A 25003-nucleotide genomic window follows, 5' to 3' on the forward strand; every position below is an offset into this window, starting at 1 on the left:
ATATCTAACATATAGCACTTGAAAGTTTACAAAGTGGTTTACAAATATTATGTCATTTGATTCTACAACAAACCTGGACAGGTGTCATTATTATCCTCATTATATAGACGAGGGAAGATGTAGATGGGGGTCCAGTGACCTTCCCAGTGTCACACAGAAAGTAAGTGTGTGCTGCTGAATTTGAATTCAGGTTTTCTTGATCTTAGGTCTAGAGTTCTGTCCCATGTACCACATAGCTGCTTTATTTCATATAAATATATGAAATTCCCAGTCTTCTCCAAGTTTTTCATATAGGTCATTCCACATGATGCAGTGATATTCCATTATATCTATGGATTGTTCAGTGACTCATTCGGCAGGCATCTGCATTGTTTCTAGTTCTTTGCTGCCCCAAAAGGGGATCTCTTGGTACATACATCACCTTTGTTCCTAACTCAGCTTGGCTTGGCCTCCTTTGACTTATGTCTAATAGTGGGATCTCCAGACCCAAGGATAGAGATATAGAGCTAGAAGGAGTCTCAAAAACCATCTCAGTCAAATCCCCTTTTCTACAGATGAGAAAACCAGCCCAGGGAGAGGCAGTGTCTTGCCCAAGATCATACATACAAGAAGTGAACAGCAGTCAGTGAATCAACAAGTATTTATCAAGCACTTTCTGTGTGTCAGATACTGTGCTAACATATGAGCCGGAAGATAGTCCCTGCCCTCAAGGAACTTACATTTCTGATGGGGCAGACACTGCATAAAAGGGAATTGAAAACGAAGGGAAGAGATGAAGGGGATTGTAGAGAAACTCCAGGGAAGTTAAGGATACAAGTGTACTTGTATTTATTGAAGTGGCAAGTATTTACTAAGTATGCCAGACCTTGACACAAAGATAGGAAGAAAACAATTCTTGTCTTCAAGGATCATACATTAAGTAACTAAGTACAAACAAAGGGTTAGATCAAAGATAGAAAAGAGGCACATTTAGGAGCTGGAGGGATTGGGAAAGGCATGCTACAGATGGTAGATGTTGAGCCGAGTCTTTTTAAGGAGCCCTGGGAAGCTAAGAGGCAGAGGTGAAGGTGCAAGCATTCCAGACATGGAGGATAGGCTTTTCAAAGAGATGAACTGTTGTATTGAAGGAACTACAAGTAGGACAGTGCAGCTGAATCATATAGAGTAGTGGGGGGAATGAAGTATAAGAATACTGGAAAGGTTGAAAGGGGCCAGGTTATGAAGAGCTTTAAATGCCCAACAGAAGACTTTATATTTGATCCCAGAAGTAATAGGGAGCACCTGGATCTCATTGAGCAAAGAATTCAAAATCCTAATTCTAGGCATTAGAAGAATCATCTTGATAGCTTAGTAGTAGATGAATTAAAGTAGGGAGAGATTTGAGGTAATGTAATAGAAGGCTACTACACTAGTTTAGGCAAGAGGTGATGAGGACCTGACTAGGGTTCTGGCTGTCTTGAGTGGAGAAAAGAAGATGAATATGAAAGATGTTGTGAAGGTAGAAATGAAAAAATTTAGCAGTGGATTAGATGTGGGGGGATAAGTAATAGTGAAAAATGAAGGATAAGATTACAGTTGCAAGTCTGGGTGATTAGGAGGATAGTAGTGTCCCGGACAATAATAGGGAAGTTTGGCAGAGGGGAGAATTTTGAGGAAAAGATAATGAATGAGTACTGTTTTGGACATGTTGGGTTTGAGATGTCCATGAGACAGTTGGAGATACAAGACTATAGTTTGAGGACAGATAGGCTGAATATATTGATCTGGGAGTCATCTACATGTAGATAATAATTGAAACCATAGGACCTGATGAGATCACCAAAATGAAATAGGGTAAAAAGAGAAGGCTGAGGACAGACCATTGAGGTACTCCCATGGTTAGTGGACTTAACCTGGATAAAGATGTAACAAAAAGGAAACTGAGGTGGAATGATGGGGATGAATGGATATCAGGACCAGGAAAGATCAATGCCTTGCAAGTCTAGAGAGGAGAGAGCATTTCCTCTAGAGAGGAGAAAGTGATCAGTAGCATTAAATGCAGCAGAGGAGTCAAAGGAGTTGATTGAGAAGAGGCCAATAGATTTGGCAGGTTAAGAGATCACTGGAAATTTTGGAGACAGCAGTTTCTATTGTTGAAAAATGAGGTTTGATGCCATACTACAGAGGGTTTACAATATAATGAGAGAAGTGGAGGATGCACTTTGTGTAGACAAGTTTTCTTAATGAGTTAAGCCACGAAAAGGAAGAGAAATATTGGATGACAGCTAGTGAAGGTGGTAGGATCAAGTGGGAGGCTTTTTTTTTTTCTTTTAAAGAACAGGGAAAACATTAGAATCTTCATAGGCATAGGGAAAGGACCAGTAGATGAGAGATTTAAGTTGAGAGAATGGGGAGGATAGTATGAACAATTTGCTGGAGAAGTTGGAGGGATAGAATCAAGGGCATATAGAGGGGTTGGGTTTAGCAAGGAAAAAGGTCTCCTCTTTATATGAGACTAGAGTGAAGAAAGAAAAAATGTCTCAGTAATGTGAGGTAAATATGAGGAAGAGAGAAAAGGGAAGCTATTAGCAGTGTCTGACAGATAGTTGGCCATCAATAAGTGTTAATTTACTGACTGACAAATGGTCTCAATTTTTCCATGAAGTAAGAGGTGTAAAGTCTTCAGCTTAAAGGGTGGGAGATGCTTTGAGAGGTGGAATTTGAACCCAGATCTTCTGACTCCAGGTATGACTATTATAATTATATTTTAAGCCTAATGTCAAATTGCTTTCCAGAATGGTTGTACCAATTCACAGCCTCACTAACAATCTATTAATATAATTTTCTTGACATAGATCCTCCAAAAATTGGCCATTTCCAACTTTTTTGCCAATTTGTTAGGTTTGAGGTGAAACCTCAGAGATATTTTTATTATTAGTGATATGGCACAATCTTTCACACAGCCAGTAATAATTTCCTTTGTTTTTAAAAAAAACTTTTTATTCATATCTTTTGATCACTTACTCATTAGGCAATAGCTCTTGGTCTTATATATTTCTGCTAGTTCTCCCATATGCTTGACTACAAAACCCTTATCCAGGGATGTTTGATGCAAATATTTTCTCCCCATTCAATGACTTTTCTGTTATTTCCCCAGCTCCTATTCCCCTTCTTATTAACCTTCCTAAAAATTCTGCTCAAAGTAGCCCTCCTACCTTATCTACAGGATAAAGCTTGACTTTTTCCCAACTTTATAGCCTACTCTTTTACAGACACCCCTGATGTGTTTACTCACTCTTCATTAAATCAGGTGTTTATACTTTGAATAAATGATGGATTGATTGATTTGAGTCTGCTGTACCACCTAACACAGTGTTTTGAACATAGCAAATGTTTTGAACATTCACCAGATTGTTGTTTGTCCTTCATTCTCAAAAAGGACCATGACATCAGGGAAATGATGACATGACTTGCATTTGACTTTGATTTGAGTGAGGGAGGACTATGCAAGGTCACCAACCCTCACTTTCTCCTCCAGTGCCATCTGGGTCCAGTGGTCAGATATTCATCAGGATAACTGGAAATGGCTCGGGATGCATAGGGAGACCTTGGCTCTTTCAGGCTAAGGCCTTTTCAGGTTCTCACTTTGAGTGAAGTAACACCCATTCAGTGAATAGGTCTCTTTAAGAAGTGAGTCAAGGGTGGCCCCTTTAATAAGGAAAAAAGAAAAAAAAATCAAGCTGGAAGGGGAAGATCCTCAGGGTTGCTATTCAAAAGAGAAACTGTTACCAGTGACATTCATTGTAAGCCAGGAGGGCCCAAAATGCAGCTATTAAATGATGCTTGGGACTTATTTTAGTCCAATTTATGGGATTCAGAGTGAACTGGGTTTAAGGTTTTATGGGAGGGAGAGAGGGAGGGAAGGGAAGGATGGACATTGCTTTGGAGAGGGAGAGGTCGAGCTGAGGTCCCCATTCAGGCAGCTGGGTATATTCACAGATTGTGTTTATCCTTGGTTTTCGAAGCTGACTATGACATGACTTGCAGTTGACTTTGATTTGAGTGAGGGAGGGCTGTGCAAGGTTACCAACCTCACTTTCTCCTCCAGAGCCATTTGGATCCAGTTGGCAGATTTTCATCAGGATGACTACAGATGGCCCAGGATTCACCAAATATTTGCTCAGTGAAGGAATGGATGAGATGGTTTGGGAAAATTCACACCAGTATTATAGGTTCATATTGCTATGTCAAACTCTTATTGTAGTTATACTTTGAATGATATAGTTGGATTTGTAATATATCTAAATTCTTGTAAACTATGCTATAATGTAGTCCTTTTATTCCCATCTAATCAACTCCTCACTTTTTCTTAATACTTTCACACCTCTACTCCCCCTTCCATTCAACTGAAGACCTCACCTTTTTACTTTACTGAAAAAATTAAGGTCACTTCTGTTAACTTCTATCCTCTTTCTTCCTCTTAATATCTCTTTTCATAATCCCTCATTCCTTCCCTTCTTTAGTCTCTGTTAATGAAGTAGCCCTTATCTTGTGCCAAACATTGCACTAAGAGCTAAAATACAAATGGAAAATAGGGACAGTCCTTGCTCTCAAGAAGCACACATTCTAATTGTAGTAGATAACATGTAAATGAAGTTTCATATTTATGGAGTAAGGGCATAGCAGATGGTCCCCTACCAGGAAGATAGTGTGCCCCTCATCCCATCCCTCCTGTCTTTTCCAACTGAGTGTCTCTTCAGTATTCTTAACTCTACTTCCTCCAGTCTTCATTCTATTTATTGGTTTCTTCCTTTCTGTCTTCAACCATGCCCAAATCTCTCCCATCCTTAAAAATGAGGCGCTACACACTACCATCCCAGCTGTCATCCATATCTCTCTTCGTTTTCTCAGCCAAACTCCAAGGAGAAAAAAAAGCTTTCTGTACTTGTCATCATTGTTTCGCCTTTCACTTCTCAACCCTTTTTCTAGTTTCTCATCTTAACTGAAATGGCTCCCTCCAATTGATTATTTAATTGCCAAATCTTTTGCCAGTTTGCCTTTTTTCTCTTTCAAATTTCAATTTCTGATGCATTTGACATTATTTCTTACCCTCTCTTCCTGGGTACCTTGCTCTGTAAGTTTTTATGACACTACTTTTTTCTGGTTCTCTTGCCTGTCTGACCACTTTTCAGTCTCCTTTGCTGGATCATCATATCATGTATTAAACTGGTGGCAAACCACAGTGCTCTGTGCTAGGACCTCTCCTTTTCTCTGTGTCTCTCAGTGACCTCATATAGCTCTCCCATGGATTTAATTACCTGTCTGGAGATTATTCCTAGATCTGTGTAAGCAGTCTTAGTTCGCTACTCCTCTGTTTATTATACTTTTCTATCTGGATATTCCAGAAGCATCTCAAACTCATTATGTCCAAAGCAGAATTCATTATCTTTCCCCTAAACCTACCTACCCCTTCTTCCAAACTTTGCTATTTCTCTCATAGATACCACCATTCTTCCAGTCTCCCGGGTTTTTTTTTAAATTTTATTTATTTATTTTTAGTGTTCGGCATTCATTTCCACAAGATTTTGAGTTCCAAATTTTCTCCCCATCTCTCCCCTCCCCCACCCCAAGACACCATGCATTCTGATTACCCCTTCCCCCAATATGCCCTCCTTTCTATCACACTCCTCTCTTCCTTTATCCCCATCTCTGTTTTCTTGTAGGGCAACATAGATTTCTACACCCCATTACCTGTATTTCTTATTTCCCAGTTGCATGTAAAAACAATTTTTAACATTTATTTTTAAAACTTTTGAGTTCCAACTTCTCTCCCTTCCTCCCTCCCCACCCATCCTCACTAAGACAGCAAGCAATTCAGTATAGGTTATACATGTGTAGTTATGCAAAAGACTTCCATAAAAGTCATGTTTTGTGAAAGAGTATTTCCCTCCATCCTATCCTGCCCCCGATTATTCTGTTCTTTCTTTTGACCTTGTCCCTCTCCAAAAGTATTTAGTTCTAATAACCCCCTCCTCCTATTTGCCCTCCCTTCTATCATTCCCCCTACACCCCACTTAGCTATCCCCTTCTCCCCTGTTTTCCTGTAGTGTAAGATAGATTTTCATACCAAATTGAATGTGCATGTTATTCTCTCCTTAAGCCAATTGTGATGAGAGTAAGCTTCACTTTTTCCTCTCTCACCTCCCTTTTTTTCCCACCATTGAAAAAGCTTTTTTCTTGCCTCTTTTATGAGAGATATTTTGCCCCATTCCATTTCTCCCTTTGTCCTCCCAATATATTCCTCTCTCATCCCTTAATTTTATTTTTTTAGATATCATCCCTTCCTATTTAACTCACCTGTGCCCTCTGTCTATATGTATATAATCCTTCCAACTACGCTAATACTGAGAAAAGTCTCAGGAGTTACAAATATTATCTTTCCATGTGGGAATGTAAACAGTTCAACTTTACTAAGTCCCTTATGATTTCTCTTTCCTGTTTACCTTTTCATGTTTCTCATGATTCATGTGTTTTAAAGTCAAATTTTGTATTCAGCTCTGGTCTTTAGCTCTTCTCATCAAGAATGTTTGAAAGTCCTCTATTTCACTGACCATTTTTTTCCCCTGAAGTATTAAACTCAGTTTGGTTGGGTAGGTGATTCTTGGTTTTAATCCTAGTTCCTTTGACCTCTGGAATATCATATTCCAAGCCCTGCAGTCCCTTAATGTAGAAGCTGCTATATGTTCTGTTATCCTGATTGTATTTCCACAATACTTGAATTGTTTCTTTCTGGCTACTTGCAATATTTTCTTCTTGACCTGGGAACTCTGGAATTTGGCTACAATATTCCTAGGAGTTTTTCTTTTTGGATTTCTTTTAGGAGGTGATCGGTAGATTGTTCAAATATTTATTTTACCTTCTAGTAAATATCAGGGCAGTTTTCCTTGATAATTTCGTGAAAGATGATGTCTAGGCTCTTTTTCTGATTATGGTTTTCAGGTAGTCCCATAATTTTTTAAATTGTCTCTCCAGGATCTATTTTCCAGGTCAGTTATTTTTCCAAGGAGATATTTCACATTGTTTGCTGTTTTTTTAATTCGTTTTTTTTGTTTTATAATTTCTTCATTTTTCATAAAGTCATTAGTTTCCATCTGCTCCATTTTAATCTTAAAGGAATTATTTTCTTCAGTGAACTTTTGGATCTCCTTTTCCATCTGTCCAATTCTGCTTTTTAGGGCATTTTTCTGCTCATTGACTTTTTGGATTTCTTTTGCCATTTGGGTTAGTCCTTTTTAAAGTGTTATTTTCTTTTGAGTTTCCTTTAGCAATCAGTTGATTCGTTTTTCCTGATTTTCTTTCATCACTCTCATTTCTCTTCCCAATTTTTCACCTGCTTCTCTTACTTGATTTTCAGAATCCTTTTTGAGCTCTTCCATGGCCTGAGACCAATTCATATTTTTCTTGTAGACTTTGGATAGAGGAGCTTTGACTTTGTTTTCTTCTGTTTGCATGCTTTGGTCTTCCTTGTCACCAAAGTAAGATTCTATAGTCTGATTCTTTTTCTGGTTTTTGCTCATTTCCCCAGCCATTTACTTGACTGCTTCCAATAGGATTGGGGTACTGTCAGCCACTCAATTCCCCCACAATTTGTGGACCTAGCTCTCTAGAGACAGTGGCTGCAGTTGCCATTGCTGCTGCTGTGGCTTCCTCTGTCCCCTCCCCCCCTGCCACCCGGGGCTGGACCATTCCACTCTCTCACACTGGTCCTACTGGCTTTTTCCACTGACCTTCCAATTTATCCTTAGCGTTTTGGGGTCATGAAGTCTGGAAGCTGCCACAGGTGTGAGAGATTCAGTCTACCCAAGGCCTGCTCAGGTCATATCTGTGCCAGCGTGTCCCAAGCTGGACTTCGCCCTACCCCCTGCATGACTCGATAGATACTTCCTGTGGACCTTCCAGGTTGTCTTGGGCTGGAGATTTGCTTCACTACATCATTCTGTGGGTTCTGCAGCTTCAGAATTTGTTTAGAACCATTTTTTTCCAGATATTTGACTGGGATTGGCAGGAGTGCCCTAGAAAGTGTTTGTTGTTACTCTGCCATCTTGAGTCTGCCTGTCTTCCAGGTTTTTAACTGTTGTTATTCTACTTTTCACTCTACCTCACCATACATATCCGTTCAGATGCCAAATCTTGTCTCATTTTTCTTCATACCTGACACCCTACTTTTTTCTTCCCCCACTGACACCACCTTAATTCAAGCTCTCTTCATCTCTATCTAAAGTATTGCAATGGACTTCTCATTGGTCTTTCTACCTCAGCTCTCTCTCCAGTGCAATCAACCTCAACCCTCCATAGTTGCTAAAGTGAATTTCCTCAAGCACAAGACTGACTATGTCATTCCTCCATAAACTCTGGGAGCTCTCTAGTCCATCCAAGATAAAATACAGATTCCTCTTGCTTTTAAAGCCGTTTATAACCTGGTTCCAACTTACCTATCAAGCCTCATTTTATGGTATTTCTTTCCGTGCTCTCTGAGGCTCAGTCAAACTGGCTTTCTCTCTGCTCCTCAGTCAAGACATTTCATCTTCTGTTTCTCTGCCTGTATTCCCCTCTCACCTTTGCTCCTCACAGAATCCTTCTGTCCCTTCCAGAGGAAGCTCAAACCCCACTTTCGTCACTTTCCTGATGCCACTCATCTGCAGGTGTCCATTATCCTTAACTATTTTGAATTTAAGGATAAAAATTAAACTTGAGATTACATTGGTATGGGGACTCTCTCAGGTTGGGGAACTCCCTCTTTTAATGTAGGTTAGAATCTTCTTTGCTTAGAGTTTCCTAGAGCACTAAGAGGTTAAATGACTTACCTAGGGCCATCCAACTAGGATGTTTCACAAGCTGGACTTGAACTCTGATCTTCCTGGTTTGGACACCTTCTGTATCCACAATGCTACACAGCCTTCATTTTGCATTTATTCTGAATATATTTTGCATGTGCATATACTTTGTGATTTTTTTTCCCCTAATCTGTTATTCATTTATTTTGCATTCTTTTTCATTTTGAGTTCCTCTAATCCCTTGTTCTAGCCCCACCCCCACCCACTGAGAAGGCAAGCAATACCAAATCAGTTATACATGTAAAATCATGTACAACATAGATCCATATTAGCTTGTCACCTTTTCTCCTCTATGAGAGAATGTATGTTATTTGAGAATAGGGATAGTGTCTTTTTTTTTGTATTTTTATTCCCATTTCCTATAATAGAGCCAGGCATACAGTAGACACTCATTAAATACTTATTGGCTGAGTGATACAATGCTTACCAATAGGGCAGAGATTTCTAGATTACTACCCCTTTGGGAGTGATTGTAATTTGTATAAATAAACCTAAATTCTGAAAAGAAGATTGTGGGGGCAAGAAGAATTCTCATCTCTTTTATTCTACCTCAAGTGGATTTAACTCCATTCTAGAGCTCCAAAGTGAACCAAACAATAGGTGTGGGGCTGGGAGCTAAAACTACAACAGTTGGTTGGTGAAATGAAGCTATTGACTCATACACCTGACACCTTATGTGACATATTTGCAAAATTTGAAAAATTATATTAGTAATGAGAAAGTAATTTTCTTCTGAAAAAAATGACAAAAATCCTTTTGTCATTTATCCCAGAATTAAATGAAAATTTTTTAGTTTAATCATTTTTTGGTGTTTTATATGTAATTTCATATGAGCTGCTCATTATTTTCAGTCTCTCAATGAAATTCCATTCCTCCTATAAATTTAAGTTTCTACTATATTTAATGGTAAAAGAGAAAATATGACTGTAAGGGTTGGTTTGAAATAAGACAAATTTCAGGACTAAACAAAGTATCATCTCTATGTTATATTTTCCTCCCTTTTCTGCTATAAAGACAGTGCTATTTTCCTTGAGTTATTTTAATTTAATCTTATTTTTAAGTGGCCCGGTTCTCGCTGGCTCTTCCCTTCCCCTCTCCCCCATTCCCTCTTCTGGTTTATTACCCTTTTCTCTTCAGGTATTTGTTTATTTGTTCCTCTCTCTTGCTTTTATCTGGTTATGTATTTTTTCCTCTTTTTTTCCTCTCAGTCATGTAGATTCCTCATTCGTGTCCTCCCTTTAGCTGTTCCTCTTCATTAGTTTTTTAATTTGTTTTTGCATTCTTTTCCAAAAAAAATTTCTTGCTCTTTTTTTATTATCTATCCTCTCTTTCTATTTATTCTAACGCCTCATTTTTGATTTATGACCCTTATAATCATCTAGTCTATCTTTTTCTCTGTATTCTTTATTACAATCAAACCTTCCAAGGTATTCATTTTAGGACTCTTCCCTTCAGGTACCTTCTGCCACTGCCTTGAAGGGCTTACTTACCCCCTGGATTTCCATTTCCTTTGTGACTCCCAGAACAATGTCAATTATTGAATGTATCAGAGAGGAAAATGCCCTGCGGATAGGGTCATACTCCTTCCGGACGTGTACCCTTTCTTTTGATCTTTTTTTTTCTTCTATATTTGCCTGCAAGTCTACTTCTTGTGACTGTGCTTTCCCAGTTGTTCCCAGGTGTTTTTCCTCCTTCCCTCCTAGGACAAGTAGACTTTTCAGGCACCAAATACCTTAGGCCTCCACCAATTTGAGATCCTTATCTCCCTTCACCAGTAGCAGCGTTCATCACTGGAAACCCCCTTCCATCTCCCAAGTAAGACTTCCTTTTTTCCTCTCTCTTTAGATTCCACTGCTTTATCACTCACTACCCCTGTAGGTTCTTCTCTTTCTGAGACCCCAGAAGTAACCTTTTCCTCATTGCTAGCCCTTGATTTGACCCCAGAGCATCCCTCAGTTCTCTCTATCCACCTACTCCCCCCACCCCCTTCATGTTCCCTCCCATGAATGTAGTTCCAGAAAAGAAACATTTACTTCATAGGCATGGTGTCACAAGTTTCTGTCCCTAATACCTTCTGTCCACCTCTTAACTGTTACCTCTACCAGATTTCTGTCTTCACCTCTGTCTCTCTGTATACCTTCAGAAAGAAGTCTGTTACTGGTCTTTTCTGTTGTCACTCTGTTCCTATTGCTGTCTTCATCTGTTCACTCCTCTTGCAGTTCTGTTGTTTAAGAAGCAAATACTTTCTTCATTTTAAATTTTCTTCCTAAAAATGTTTCAGACTCTTATTATTGAATATCCATCTTTTGTCCTGTGTGGTTTAGTTCAGATTTGCAGAATAGGTCAGTCTGGGCTGTATCCTGAGCTCCAGTGCTCTGCAGAACATTTTATTCCATTCCCTCTCCCTTTTTCTAGTGAGTATGGAATAGTCTCGTGTTATTCAAATATCCTTTCCTTCAGATTTCAAAGTCTTTCTCCTAGTGGCTTGTAGAACTTGATGTTTCTGAATTGATTAGATTTAACTATTGTGTATTTTGAAGTTTGTAGCCTTGGTTTTTTCCTGGAGATCATCTGTGAATTTTTTCAGTTGGGATTTCATTTTCTATGATCAGAAGTTCTGGGCAGTCCTCTTCTATTATTTTTTTTTTCATTATGATAAGGTTTTTTGCCCTGTCATGTTCTTCTGGGAGACCTGTGAGCCTTAGGATGACCTTATGCATTCTGTCTTCAAGATCTGTAAGTTTTGTTTGTATAAGATGATGTTTTCTTTTAATGTTTTGGTTTTTTCTTCTCTTCCTCTAGGTTGTTCTTCACTTCTGTGTATTTTCATTCCCAGTTTATGGTTCATTCTCTTTTGTTTCTTTGATGAGACTTGCCTTTGCAGATAAAAGTTTTCTGTTCTGCTCATTATTTTTCTGTGCAGGACATAAATTCTGCTCTCATAATTCACATTTCTCTTTGAAACCACTGAGAAACAGTGTGTTGTAATTCCACATTCTCAAATTCCACAGGGTCCTCTGTCTCATGAAATGTTGGATTTTTTTCCCTTCATTTTACAGTATAGATGCTTAAACTCATTGACTGGATTTGAAGGCCAGATTTCTTTCTGTTACTGTTCTTCCTGTTGATGTATCTGTGCATGTTCAAGTTCTTTGAGATTCTTCCTGAAATCCTTGGTGCTTTCTTTCTTCTTCCTCTTCTCCCCTGATTGTGGTTTCCTTGAGACCTGGATCTGAAAGCATCTCAGCTTCCTTCCACCCTGGTTAGTTCACAATTCATCAGCCTAAGTCTCTGCCACAACTGACTTTTGAATGGTTACAACTGGTCCCAGATGAATGCTGTGCTCTTCTCAGGTTTGGTGTAGTGTTTCTCAACACCCCACACGTACAATGTCCTGTCTTGGTGACCTGTCCCACTCACTCTGTTCCTTCATTCTCTAACTGCCACCAGCAGTTGAGAATCTGCTGGTACTGGCAATTCAGAGCCTGTTTTCCCTACCGCTAGTCATAAGGATTGGCAAAAATGACCTTGCTTACAAAACATCATCTTAAAGGCCAAAGTGATTTTCTTGTTTTCCAGATTTGTATTTCCTAGTATGTAATTTTCTTTTTATTCCTTTTTTGCTAATGGGTTATTATATCTTTTCCCCTCCTCCATTCTCATTATGTATGCTATTTACTTGAGCTTGCTGCTATTTTGTTCTGTTAGCTAAAACTTTAATTTTTGATGTTGTTATTATTGTTTATCCTGCAGAGACCAAATGAGAGGGTTAACATTCTATCTGAAAAACCAAGAGAAGATTCCTTGGTTTTAGAAGAAACACCGGTGAGTTGACTTAATGCAAATGGTGTTTGCTAGCACTCCCACCCCACTTCCCACCCCCATTTCATCCCTCCAAATGCTTTTTTAAAGGTAAAACTCATAATTAACCCATAAAATGTTATAGTTGCAAATCTCATTTATAAAATTATATTGAAATAAAATTTGGAACTCAAGAAATAGATTTTTCTTTTGTGTGTATCAAATTTATTGATATATTTTGTTTTGACATAGTACAATTTTCCCTTCAAACACCCAAATTTTCTTTAAAAGTATATTTGAAGATTGCATATCACCACTTAACAGTATGACAGTGACTGATAGCACCTGTCAGTTTGAGGTAAATATTTTCTGGAGTTCTCTCTCCCTTCCTTCCAAAGGAAAGGGGGATCATAGATGTAAATATTGTTGGATTCACTTGATGTGTTAGTTTTGTTGAACCCCTTTTTAAAAAAAAATTCTTTATTACAGGCGATGATCCTTAGTGGGGGCAGGGTTGGATATATTTGGAAATGAGAGTGATATAAAGACAAAAGATAGCAATAAAAATTTTATTTTTTAAAGCTTTTACCTAGTATTTTATTTTTCTCTAGTAACACATAAAAACAATTTTTAAAACTCTGAGTTCCAAATTCTCTCCCTTCCCACCCCCCACCTCCTATTAAGAAGGCAAACAGTTTGGTATAGGTTATACTTGTATAGTCATGCAAAATATTCATAACAATCATGTGAAAGAAGACAGACAGGAACAAAACTCAAGAAGAATCAAGTTAAAAGAGTGTGCTTCAGTCTGTGTTCAGATATCGTCATTTCTCTGTCTGGGGATGTATTGCATTTTCATCATACGTCCTTCAGAATTATCTTGGCTCATTGTATTGCTGAGAATAACCAAATCATTCATGGCTTGTCATCTTACAGTATTGCTGCTACTTTGTGCACAGGACATTTCACTTTGCATCATAGAGCATCCTGCTCATCATTTCTTATAGAACAATAGTATTCCATCGTTATCACATACCACAACTTGTTCAGCCTTTCCCCAGTTGATGAGCATCCCCTCAGCTTGTAATTCTTTGCCCCCAGAAAAGAGCTGCTATAAATATCTTTGTATATATTTGACCTTTTACTCTTTGTTTTTTATCTCTTTTGGTATTCATACCTAGTATGAATTTTTTTTCTGCCTCTCATAACTATTTGACTTCTTTCTCTTGGTAATTCACATAGACTCTGAAGATGCCCTTTGACTATTCTGGGAATGGTTTTCTGATTATTTTCATTCATTTAGTCAACACATTTATTGAGCATAACTTTGAACTAGGTTAACGAATACAGAGGGCAATATGAAAAACAATTTAAAAAAGAGTTTCTTTATTGAAGAAACTTAGTCTAGTCTTTTTCTTTTTTGGAGTGTTAATAGGAAATGTCACAAGAAAAGGGAACTAATACCAAAAAAAAACCCTACAAAAAGCACAATTCTTATTTATTCTGTTTTCTTTTTATACTTCACACACAATTTAATTTCTGTTTATCATTATGGTAAAAATTTCTTTCCTGTAGGTTCAACAGTACCTACCTTCCCTTCCAGCGGAAGTGAGCACTGGTGTGAAGTTCCAAGTTGGTGACCTCGTCTGGTCTAAAGTGGGAACCTATCCTTGGTGGCCTTGTATGGTTTCAAGTGATCCCCAACTTGAGGTTCATACCAAAATTAATACAAGAGGTAAGAATCAAAAAGCAAATATCAGATGTAATTATTAAAATATAAATCAATTTTAAGTGCTTTCTCCTCTTTCATACTATAAGAGTATATAACATCTAATGCTAATACTCCTGTGCCTAGTCTATAGGTTTTCTTGTTTTTGTTTCATTCCAAGTTTGATCTGACCCTTTTGGATCAAATTACCAGTTAGTATTCTATGCCTAACCTTAAAAAGGATTTAGAACAGGATCACATGACTGCTCATGTTTGGAATCTCATGTGTAATATACTTGTGCCCAAACCCCAGTGCCTTTCATCATTGAAAATTCTGAAGCATAATTTTTAAAATGTATAAATTTGCACATTTCAGTAAGGAATCAGAGATGTCATAGAGGTAAAAATGGTGGCAAGATTTGGCAACTGCTTGGACATATGAAATGAAGAATCAAAGATTGTACCCAACTTATAAAACCTGAGACACTGTCAGGATTGTGGCACTTTTGACAGAAATAGGAAAAGTTTGAAAGAGAGAGTTTTTGGGGAAGTAATAATGAGTTAAATTTTGGATATATGAAGTTTAAAATGTTTCCTAGACTTCCAGTTTGAATTATCCAATAGACAATTTGGGATTTGGGATCAAAACTTAGGGGAGATGCTTGGGTTGGGTATGTACCTCTCAGGGTCAACTGCATATAGATGATAATTAAGCCCATAGGAGCCAAGAAGAGAGGGAGTATGTAAGGGAAAAAGAAAAGAGAGCTTTAGGAAAAACCTTGAGGAGCATCTCCAGTTAGGATGCATGACATAGATAATGAAACCCTCAAAAGAGTCGCAGAAACCCAGAGAAGAGAGAGAGTATTGAGGAGAGAGATTAGACAAGGTTGTCAAACAGAACAGATGAGTCAAGAAAGATTAAAGTGGAAAAGAAATCATCAGCTTTGGCAGTAAAAGATCAGAGGTAACTTTGGAGAGAGTAATTTCAGTTTAGTGATGAGGTTAAGATCCAGGTCGCAAAATGTTGAAGAATGAGTGGAGATGAGGGAAAGTAAAGGCAGTAAATGTAGACAACTTTTAAGTGATGGAGAAGAATTTGGCATGGTTGTTGAAGGCAGTAGAGAAAGAGCCAGAGAGAAGTGAAGATTCTAGAGGAAGGTTGACTGAGGATACAATGTTAGAGTGAAGATGAGAAGCAATGAGGTCACATATAGTACACATGTAGAGGGGTTGGCTCTGGTAATAAGAAAGGCCACCTCTTTGTCAAAAGACGGGGGAGAAGAAGAGAGGATGGGAAATGATAGGGCTTCGAGATGAAGAAAATTAAGCTAACATAGAGTGTTCTCAAAGTAAGAGGCAAGGTCCTTTTTCAAGTGTGAGGGCATTATGGATTGCTTGAGAGAAGCAGGGATAGGGATAGTGGTGAAAGTAATCTGGGAGGTTTCAGAGAGTTCTTGCTGCTCTGAAAGCCCCATTGTGGCTGGATTAAAATGAATTTGGAATGTACCCAGTTGTCATTGTTGAAACACTTCTTCCATGCATAGGAACGGATGTGGAAGATGGTAGGATTAATTCAGACCTGAAATCTGGCCAAATAAGGCAAACGAGGGAACATAGGATTCAGAAGGAGAGGATGATGTAGAATTGAAATGGCTAACTATGAGATTGAAGTTGGAGAGGAAGGAAAGTGAAATCAAAGCAGGGATAATGGCCTGAGAAAGTACTAAGGAATTTTGGTTTGGGGGAATGGGGTTTGGTGGTATCAGTAGTGAGATAAGAACAGGTTTAAGTGGGCACAGCATAGGTGGAATGATAGGGTGTAATTGCAGAGTTTCTAATTAGGGAGATGGACCACTTGGTGGGTAATGGCAGGATCTAGTCTGCGACTATCCTCATCTATGGCTGAGGCAGAGTGAAGAGTAAGTTGTAGGATTTAAAATTGAGAAAGTGGGAGAAGAGAGAGTTTCAGGGAGCATCTAAGTGGATATTGAAATCCTTGAGAGAGGAGGAAGAATGACCTGCAGGTCAGTATACTACAGCTATCATAATTTTGCTTAGGTGAAAAATTTTAATTGAATGGTCTTCAGAGGAGGAGGAGTTGGTGAATGGTAGAAGTAAAGGAAGAGTATGGAAGCGATAGTAGAAATCAAGGAGTGTCATGATTTCCCAATGTGTTTGGGACATGAGAGAAAGTACAACCATTTCTGGAGAGGAAATTTGAGTTATATGATTTTGGCGAAAGTGGGGCCAGTTCTCAGTGAAGGCTAACTCATGGCGGGAATGGAGACAGAGATGTTGTCAACAGGAGTTTATTCATAATGGAAGAGGAAATCCAGAGGACACAATGGAAGGAGTGAGTAGGATTGGAATAGGACATGAGTAGGCGAGGCTTGATCTGATGAGAGAATAAGCAGAAAGGGGCTGGGGCAGTTTTTTCCTAAATAGTTGGTGATTGACAAATGCACAGAATGAGGAGAGAAATGGGAGAAGCCATAAGGGTAGTAATGGGAGGCAGATGAGTAGAGAAGCTCAGAGTTTCTGAGGGGTATTGCCGAGGAAGCTGGGTAGATCTGCTCCCCTTCTAGGGTGGGCAGGGAAAAGTTCGGTATGTGAGGAGGTTGTTCATTCTTCTACATGATCTTAACCTTACAAGTTTCTCTCTTTCACCTTGCCTACAGAAAGTGATATAAGATATTCTTGTTATATGGAAACTAAATAGATAACTGCAAAGATCATTGGAATGAGTCAGGAGTCTTGAGTTCTGTGTCTGGTTTTACCACTTGCTTGGTTGTTGTTGTCATTTTTTAGTCATGTCTGACTCTCTGTGACCCTGTTCGGGGTTTTCTTGGCAAATATGCTCTTGTGATTTGCCATTTCTTTCTCCAGCTCATTTTACAAATGGGGAAACTGAGGCAAATAAGGTTAAATGACTCATCCTGAGTCACACAGATAACGAGTATCTGAGGCTAGATTTGAGCTTAGGAAAATAAGTGTTCCTGACTCCAGGCGCAGCACTATCCACTGCACCACCCAGCTGCTCTAAATTTTTTTTTTTCCCCATTTTTGTCATTCTATCCAGAAGACTGTTGTTCAGTCACTTTAGTTTAGTCATGTCTGACTCTTTATGACCCCAATTGGGGTTGTCTTGGCAAAGGTACTAGGATGGTTTGCCATTTCCTTCTTCAGTTCATTTAATAGTTGAGGAAACTGAGACAAACAGGGTTAGGTGATTTGCTTATGGTCACATAGGTAGTAAGTGTCTTGAGGCTTCACTTGAACTCAGGTCTTCCTGACTCTAGGCCTTGGACTCTAGCTACTGCACCACTCATTGGTTATATGACCTTAAACAAATCACTTTATCTTTCTTGGCCTCAATTTCTTCAGCTATAAAATTAGGGGATTGGACTAGATGATTTTCCAAAGATTTCTTTCACCTTTAAAATTATATGATTTTAATGTTGTTCTTAGGGAAAAGGCTAGCACTAATTAGTCTAGTACTGATACCATCATGGATTTAAAGCTGGAAGGGACCTTAGAGGTCATGGAGTCTAAACCTTCCATTTCACAGATGAGGAACCTGAGGCCAACAGAGGGTAAGTGACCTACCTAAAGTATCACAATCAGTAAGTAAATGTCTGAGGCAGGATTGGAGCCCAGGTTTTCCTGATTCTAAGTCTAGTGTTCTCTCTGTTAATGCCATGCTGCCTCTCAGCCTACTCAAGATAAATGTTTTAGCTCTTCTTGTTCAGACCCTTAATGATCACTGCATCCAAGAATACACAGGTTTAATTACCACCCAGATTCACAAACTTAGCAGTGTCAGAAAGTTACTTTTCAGTGAGAAATTTATGGAGATCCAGAATACTGGTATATTAGGCTGGCCAGCCCATCCTTTTCCTAAGAGAAGAACCTTGGGAAATTCATTTGAGATCAGGTAGTGTGAGTCACTAAATCACATGGTTTAAAGAGATCTGTTCCCCAAAGCATGGTGATGTAGCTAGCTATTTACTGCTGATCAGGGTGCTAGATACCTGACAGTGACATTTCTCGGGATAACCCTTTGCGTCTTTTAGTTTATCTTATTTTTTACTGTTGAAAAAAATGCTCATTTACATGGCTTCAGTCTTAAATTGAATAAAAATTGCTCTACTGTGTTTTCTACCATTATTTTATTCCCATTTCTGTTATTTAAGAGATATTAAGAGACAGCTAGGTTGCACAGCGGGTAGAGTGCTGGAGTCTGGAAAACGAGTTTTAATTCAGCCTCCAATACTTACTACCTGTGCAACTCTAGGCAAATCACTTAACCGCTGTCTACCTCAGTTTTCTCAGCTCTAAAATGCAGATAATAATAGTACCCACTTCCCACAGTTGTGTGAGAATAAAATGAGATATTTGCCAAACACTTTGCAAATCTTAAAGTATTTTGCTAATTATTCTTCCTGTGGCAGCCACTGCTACTCTGACTTTTAAACATAGTTCTTTGTCCTTCTGTCATAACTTACTGAATTCTTTTAAGGACAGCAGAATTCTTCTAAGGAAAGTGATCTGAAATTCCGCAGTAGCCATAAAGTAGACACCTTTTTGTCAGAGTTACTAAGAAATCGGGAGGTAAGGATAATAAGGCTCTCTAAGGGACTCCTCTTACCCTGGCAAAGCATAAAACATTTTATTTTCACCCTTGAGTTTCTAGAGCTCCACTTAAAAATTACCTCCTTAGAGACTTGTGCCTCTGAAGTCCTCTCCTTGTGTAGAAAGTGCTTCTCCCTTCTCCCTCCCCCCATTTGTGTGCAGTTTTCAAGATTCATCACGTTAATTGAATCATGATGCTCCACTCCAGCTCCAGCTGCTAGCTCTGTCAGAATGAGACAGAGCCAAGTAGCTTTGGCCTCATCTGTACATTCTAAGGAGGCTGATTCACCCAGTTTTGATATCAAGTAGTAAGTGGCACCCCCAAAACAGAGGAACATGCCACCTATTCTGTCAGGACAATCTTGCAGCGTTCTCATGCCTATAAAGAAACTGAACGTTTGAAAACTCTTCCTTGTATTATTTGAAATATATCTTAACTTAATTCTGTTCATAAATTAATAAACACATTTTTATAAAGTCAGGATTAAAATGTTACATTTGAATCTCTCCATTTAGATTTTATTGGACTTCCTGTGACAGGGCAGATGACTTGGAGATTGCTGGGGTGGAATACTAAATACTGGGTAGGCCAAGTGATACATTCACAAATGAGGACAATGTGAGCCCAGGGCTTGACAGCTTGGGGTCTGGAAACCCATCAACTGATCCATTACATTAGCAGAGAGGATAAATGATACAAAGATGGCCAGAGTGGTGTGAGGGATAGTCTGTGCTAGTGCCTAGAGAGATGGGAGCATGGAGTTATTATAGAGAAGCAGTTTGATACAGTGGACTTGATACTCAGAAGTACTGAGTATTTGGCTTCTGGCTCTGACATTTATTAGTTCTGTGACCAAAGGAAAAAGACACTTAATCTTTTAGAGCTTTACTTTCCTTTTCTCAACAGAAGAATTGTCTCATTGTCCTGTTGTCTCAACAGAGACAATATTTACACTTAGTAACTCACAAGAGTGGTGTAAAGAAAGTGTTTTATTTATAAACCATAAAACACAGTAATATAGAGGCAGCTGGTGGCTCAGGGAGTAGAACGTTAGGCCTAGAGTCAGGAAGATCTGAGTTCAAATCTGGCCTCAGTGACCCTGGGCAAGTCACTTAGCATCTGATTGCCTGACAGAATGGATCCCCTAGAGGAGAAACCACAAATGGGGTCATAAAGGTAGGACTGAGGTGACTGAGCAACAATAAGTTAAATTATCATTACTTTGAAATTGTTTTCTAAGTTTTCAAGATCTATCTTTTTCCATTATCGAGGACAAATTAAGAGTTGGGTGTTTATTACTCATATATGTAAATATTACAAAAATCAGTTTGTTTTTAACCATAGTTACTCAAAATTCATTGTTATTCAAAAAATTCAATGATTAATACAATTTTCTTTAAATTCAGAATCTTATTATGCAAACATTTAATCAATAGGCATGACATACTCTCAATATATGATAGTGGTATTACTTTATATGATATACTATGGTTTATAAATCTTTGTGTACATGATGGATGGCTATAGAATTAGGACTCTGGAAAACCTTGACTATTCACTGTGGTTTACACATGAATTTTTATGGATGAATATCTTCATGTTATTTTGTTTCAAATTGTTGATAAGAGGTTCTGTTTTCAGGGGCCCGGGAGTACCACGTCCAATTTTTTAGCAACCAACCAGAACGAGCATGGGTCCATGAAAAGCGGGTACGAGAGTACAAAGGACACAAACAGTATGAACAGTTACTAGCTGAAGCAACTAAACAAGCCAGCAATCACTCTGAGAAACAGAAGGTATGTTTAATGATTCAGTGGAATTTCTCTTGGTTGAATTCAATCAGTATGAGTTTTATTTCTCTGCTTTTGATCTCCATCAAGTACAATTTTTAATAGATCATTATTATCCATAATAAGAACTACAGTTTTAATAAGAATTCACAGTAAATGACTTTCTGATGTCAGAAACTTATTAACATAAATTAACCGGGTGCTGGTAAAGTGTAAAATACTTGCTAGAATTAGTTATGTTTTATATTTTCTTGACTTCCTCCCGTAAGTTTTGTTTCCTAAGTCTGTCATTAGCTTGTAAATGTTTTGTGATAAAAGTGAAATTTCTGAATTATTACACAAGGTGCATGATGTGCACAGTCTTTTGTCCATTTGCCTGTGTGTGAACATGTGATCACTACTTTAAGAAGACAAATGTCTTAAATCTTTTTAATAGATCTGTTTAACTTTAGAGTGTTTTATTAACAGAACTGAGCTGAATTTTATATTGTATGATTTGAAGAAATTGGACCTAAAATGCTAAATCTAATGCAGTGATATTTTAGGTGAGAAATTACTCGAGTTTCTTTTCAAATTTTATCAAACTACTAGTTGGGAATGAGTCATAGGTGGTCAGATTTCTCTTTATTTTATTTAGAAAGTAAATTCCTAGCATGTTAGAAAGCCTCATAGGCAGATTTTCAGAATTTACTATCATTCATAAAAATGCTTGTATTCAGCACACATTTTTAGGCACCTATTTTGTGCACTTGCTATGCTAGGTCCTTGAGAAGATGCCAAGTTGGCTTTTGGTAGGGATTGCATTCTATTAGGGATAATAAAACATGTACCAAATAACTTTAGTGCAAAATATAATATGGTAATTGCATAGAAGAGATATAGGGAAAGTACTTTAGGAGATTCAGAGGTTGAAAAGATCACTTCCATTTCATATTTCAACAGGGAGAGATCAGAATAAGAGACTAGTTAGAGATATAAATTTGGAGTCATTCACATAAATTGATAGTGAAAGTTATGAGAGTGAAGCTCATCAAATAGGAGAATATGTAGGGAAGGGAGGGCTAGGTAAAGGGTCAGTACTCTCCTTTAAATCCTTTATACCAGTGAGGCTGAGTCTGGTATAGCACTTGAGCTCAGGTCACAGGATCACTAGGCTGTGTAAGGAGCAAACTTGCCCATGTCAGAAATAGAGCAGCTCAGAGTTTCTCTGCTTCACAGCAGTACCATCAGGCTTGTGAGTGTCCTGGATATTTCCAGCCTGGATGACATAGGAAGACCTGTCTCAAAGAATTCTCCTCCCCTTGTCTCCCCAAAAAACATTATATTTGAAACAATAAAAGAAGAGCTAGAAAAGCTCTTCACAACAAATAGTCAGAGAGGTTAGTGGTACAATGGCAAGTGTTGGATTTGGAGTCACAGAACCTTGGTTTAAATCCCAACTCTTTCCTTTATATCTCTGATAATGGGCAATTAACTTTTTTATTTGTAACTAGAAGGCTTGGTGACCTCCAAGCTCCCTTTCTGTTTTAGGACCTGTAATCCTAAAGTAGAAGAATCAAGATTGTGCAGTATCAGAGAACCCAAAAACATAAAGAAGCAGCAAATAGTTATGAAGTGCTCCAGTACTCCAAAGAAGTCAGTGAGAATGAGAAAAAGGCCATGTGATTTCATGACTCCCTGTTCATTGGTAACCTTAGAGTTGTTTTAGTTAAGTTGAGATAAGAATTGTACCTATGATTTCATTGGTATAGAAAACTTTCAGATGAATAAACTGTCTCTACCAATACTCTGCAATTTGTAGTCTTAGGGAGCTGCCTCAGGTATTAAGAAGTTAGATGACTTGCCAGATACAACCTGTATATGTCAGAGGTAGGATTTGAACCCAAGACTTCCTAGCTGGCTTGCTGTCTGCTATACCAGATTGTATTTCTAGTAAAGTAACAGAGATTCCCCTCCCTAGTCCACCTCCAGGGGAAAAAAGATTTACTTGAAAAAAGAAATATAGACACTGAGTATAAACTGTTTTTAGTGCTAAAAGAGGGGAGAAGTATTAGGTGGAAAGATCAAGGGAAGGTGTTTTGAAGGGCGTGTTGCTTTCTGTAGGCTGAGATCAATGTGAACAAGGGAAGACTTAGGAGGAATGACTGGTAGAACACTATCCTAGAAAAACCCATAAGCTTATAGGAGCTAGAGCTAGAGGAGACTTTAGAAATATCTGATTTAATCCTCCCATGTTACTGATGAAGAAAATGAGGTTCAAAAAGGTTGAAGTGCCAGGCCTAGAGGCCTGAGGGCTACCCAAGTCTTCCCTTACCTCTATCGGAGGTCTTCGGTTGGCCAAACCGGATGCTCGTATGAGAAAAAGGACGTTCCAGAGTCGAACAAGGGTTGAGCTTTATTTCAGGGTCTAGTTACAAGTGCAGGGGAATTCTTCCTTAGGAGGGAGCAAAGAATCTCCCAAGGAGGCAAAGATCTTACAATAAGAGATTGGAAGTAGAAGTATAAATGGGGAGAGAGGGGGAGGGGAGAGAGGAGAGAGGAAAAGCGGAGCTTTGTGTCCTGTCCGCTCCGTGCCCCTCCGCCCAAGAGAACTTTCAGGCTTTCCTGATCCTACTTAAACTCTCCAGCAGCATAGTTTGCATCTGAATACCGTGCTGTTAGATAACAATAGTGTGCCCAGATCCGGGACAATCTTGAGAGCGGGGAGAGCTCTCTCCCATCACGTTTCTCACGGGAAGAGGCGGAAATACACGAGATAGCTCGGTTCACCTCGATTCCCAGTCGTTTCCTGGGGGGTCTCGTGAGAACTCTAAGATTTAGAAGTTCCCACCTTTACCCGCCCGAGACTGTCCACCTGGAATTGAGCTTCCATCCCCAGCATTGAAGGGTGAAGAATGAATGAAGTGTCAGTTATTGTGGAATGTGCCAGGCTGATGCCCGCATAATACTGCCCACATTCCATTAGGAGCAGTCAAACATATACATAGTACTACAGATTAAAATGTGATGAAGCAAAACAGAGATCCAGAGAAGTGTTCTAGGAAAATTCAGTGAAGGAAAGAAGTTGGCAGGGGGATCAAGGGAAGAATCACTGAAGTAGTATCATAGTAGCTGAGACTTGAAGAAAGATAGATTGTTAGGGTAGAAAATGAGTAGTACTTTCAGTAGCCTAGTCAGATATTCAGATATCAGTGAATCCATAACCATTTATTCAGGGCCAACTTGGTGCCAGGAACTATACTAAGTGGTAATATAGGATGCATATAGGAGAGGAAATGTTGAATTGGGGGGTGATAGCAGCCAGCCATGTTTACATAGTGCTTTAAGATTCAGATGACTCTTTACATACCTTATATCATTTGTTCCCCATAGCTACTCTTGAGACATGCAGAAATGTCTAGTGGTCTAATTTGTCTAGAATGTGTAGTATATAAAGGGGAATCGTGTGAAATAAAGCTGTAAATATGGGTTGGAGTCAGATTATGAAGGGCTTTGAGTGCCATGCTAGGGTTTCCCTTTTATCTATAGGCAATTGAGAAGCCCTAAAGGTTTTTTAATAGGGGAAATGGTATAATCTAGTTTCTGTCCTCTTGTATTATGTAGAGTACTGTGTTTGTACCTCTCACCTACTTTTTTAGTTGCTCTTTATATCCTTTCTAAGCAAAAACAGCCCCACATAGTACATCCCTTTATTTAAAAAGTCATATCATAGTCACCTTCTGTCTTCTACCAAAGCAATTACTATAATAACAACTCCACTTCTTTTGATTATCCCTGAATACATAAAACCATGTTTATCCTTTCATTTCAACCTTTCACTATCTCTTGCCCCATTTGTATATGATTAGTCGATCAATCATACATTTATTAAACCCACTGTGTTAGGCACTAGAAGTACAAAGACAGAAAATGAAGCAGTCTTTGTTCTGAAGGAGTTATTGATGCTATTGATGAAGACAATTTACACATATGTAAGTACATACAGAATGAATACAGGATTGTTAGGGAGGTGACTAGCGTTTGGAGGGATTAGAAAAACCATAGAGGAAGTGGTCCTTGAGTTACATCTTGAGGAAAGTAAGAGATAGAAGGCAGAACAATGAGGAGGGGACGCATGTATACTCATAAAGGATGGCATTACAGGCAGGGCATTAAGATGAAAGATGAGTGCCATGAATGATGAACAGAGAGTAGGTCA

General features: G+C 38.6%; 1 protein-coding gene across 8 annotated transcripts in view; it reads left to right on the forward strand.

The window, feature by feature from the left end:
* NSD3 (nuclear receptor binding SET domain protein 3) overlaps positions 1-25003 on the forward strand; it is a 131720-nt gene that overhangs the window by 56181 nt on the left and 50536 nt on the right. For all 8 annotated transcript variants that reach the window (XM_072635169.1, XM_072635168.1, XM_072635171.1 and 5 more), the window contains 3 exons: positions 12627-12698; positions 14250-14409; positions 20657-20811. In XM_072635169.1, the coding sequence (XP_072491270.1) occupies positions 12627-12698; positions 14250-14409; positions 20657-20811 (387 nt within the window). The remainder of the gene's footprint in view (positions 1-12626; positions 12699-14249; positions 14410-20656; positions 20812-25003) is intronic.

This window comes from Notamacropus eugenii, chromosome 1, assembly GCF_028372415.1.
Source record: "Notamacropus eugenii isolate mMacEug1 chromosome 1, mMacEug1.pri_v2, whole genome shotgun sequence".
NCBI lineage: Eukaryota > Metazoa > Chordata > Mammalia > Diprotodontia > Macropodidae > Notamacropus > Notamacropus eugenii.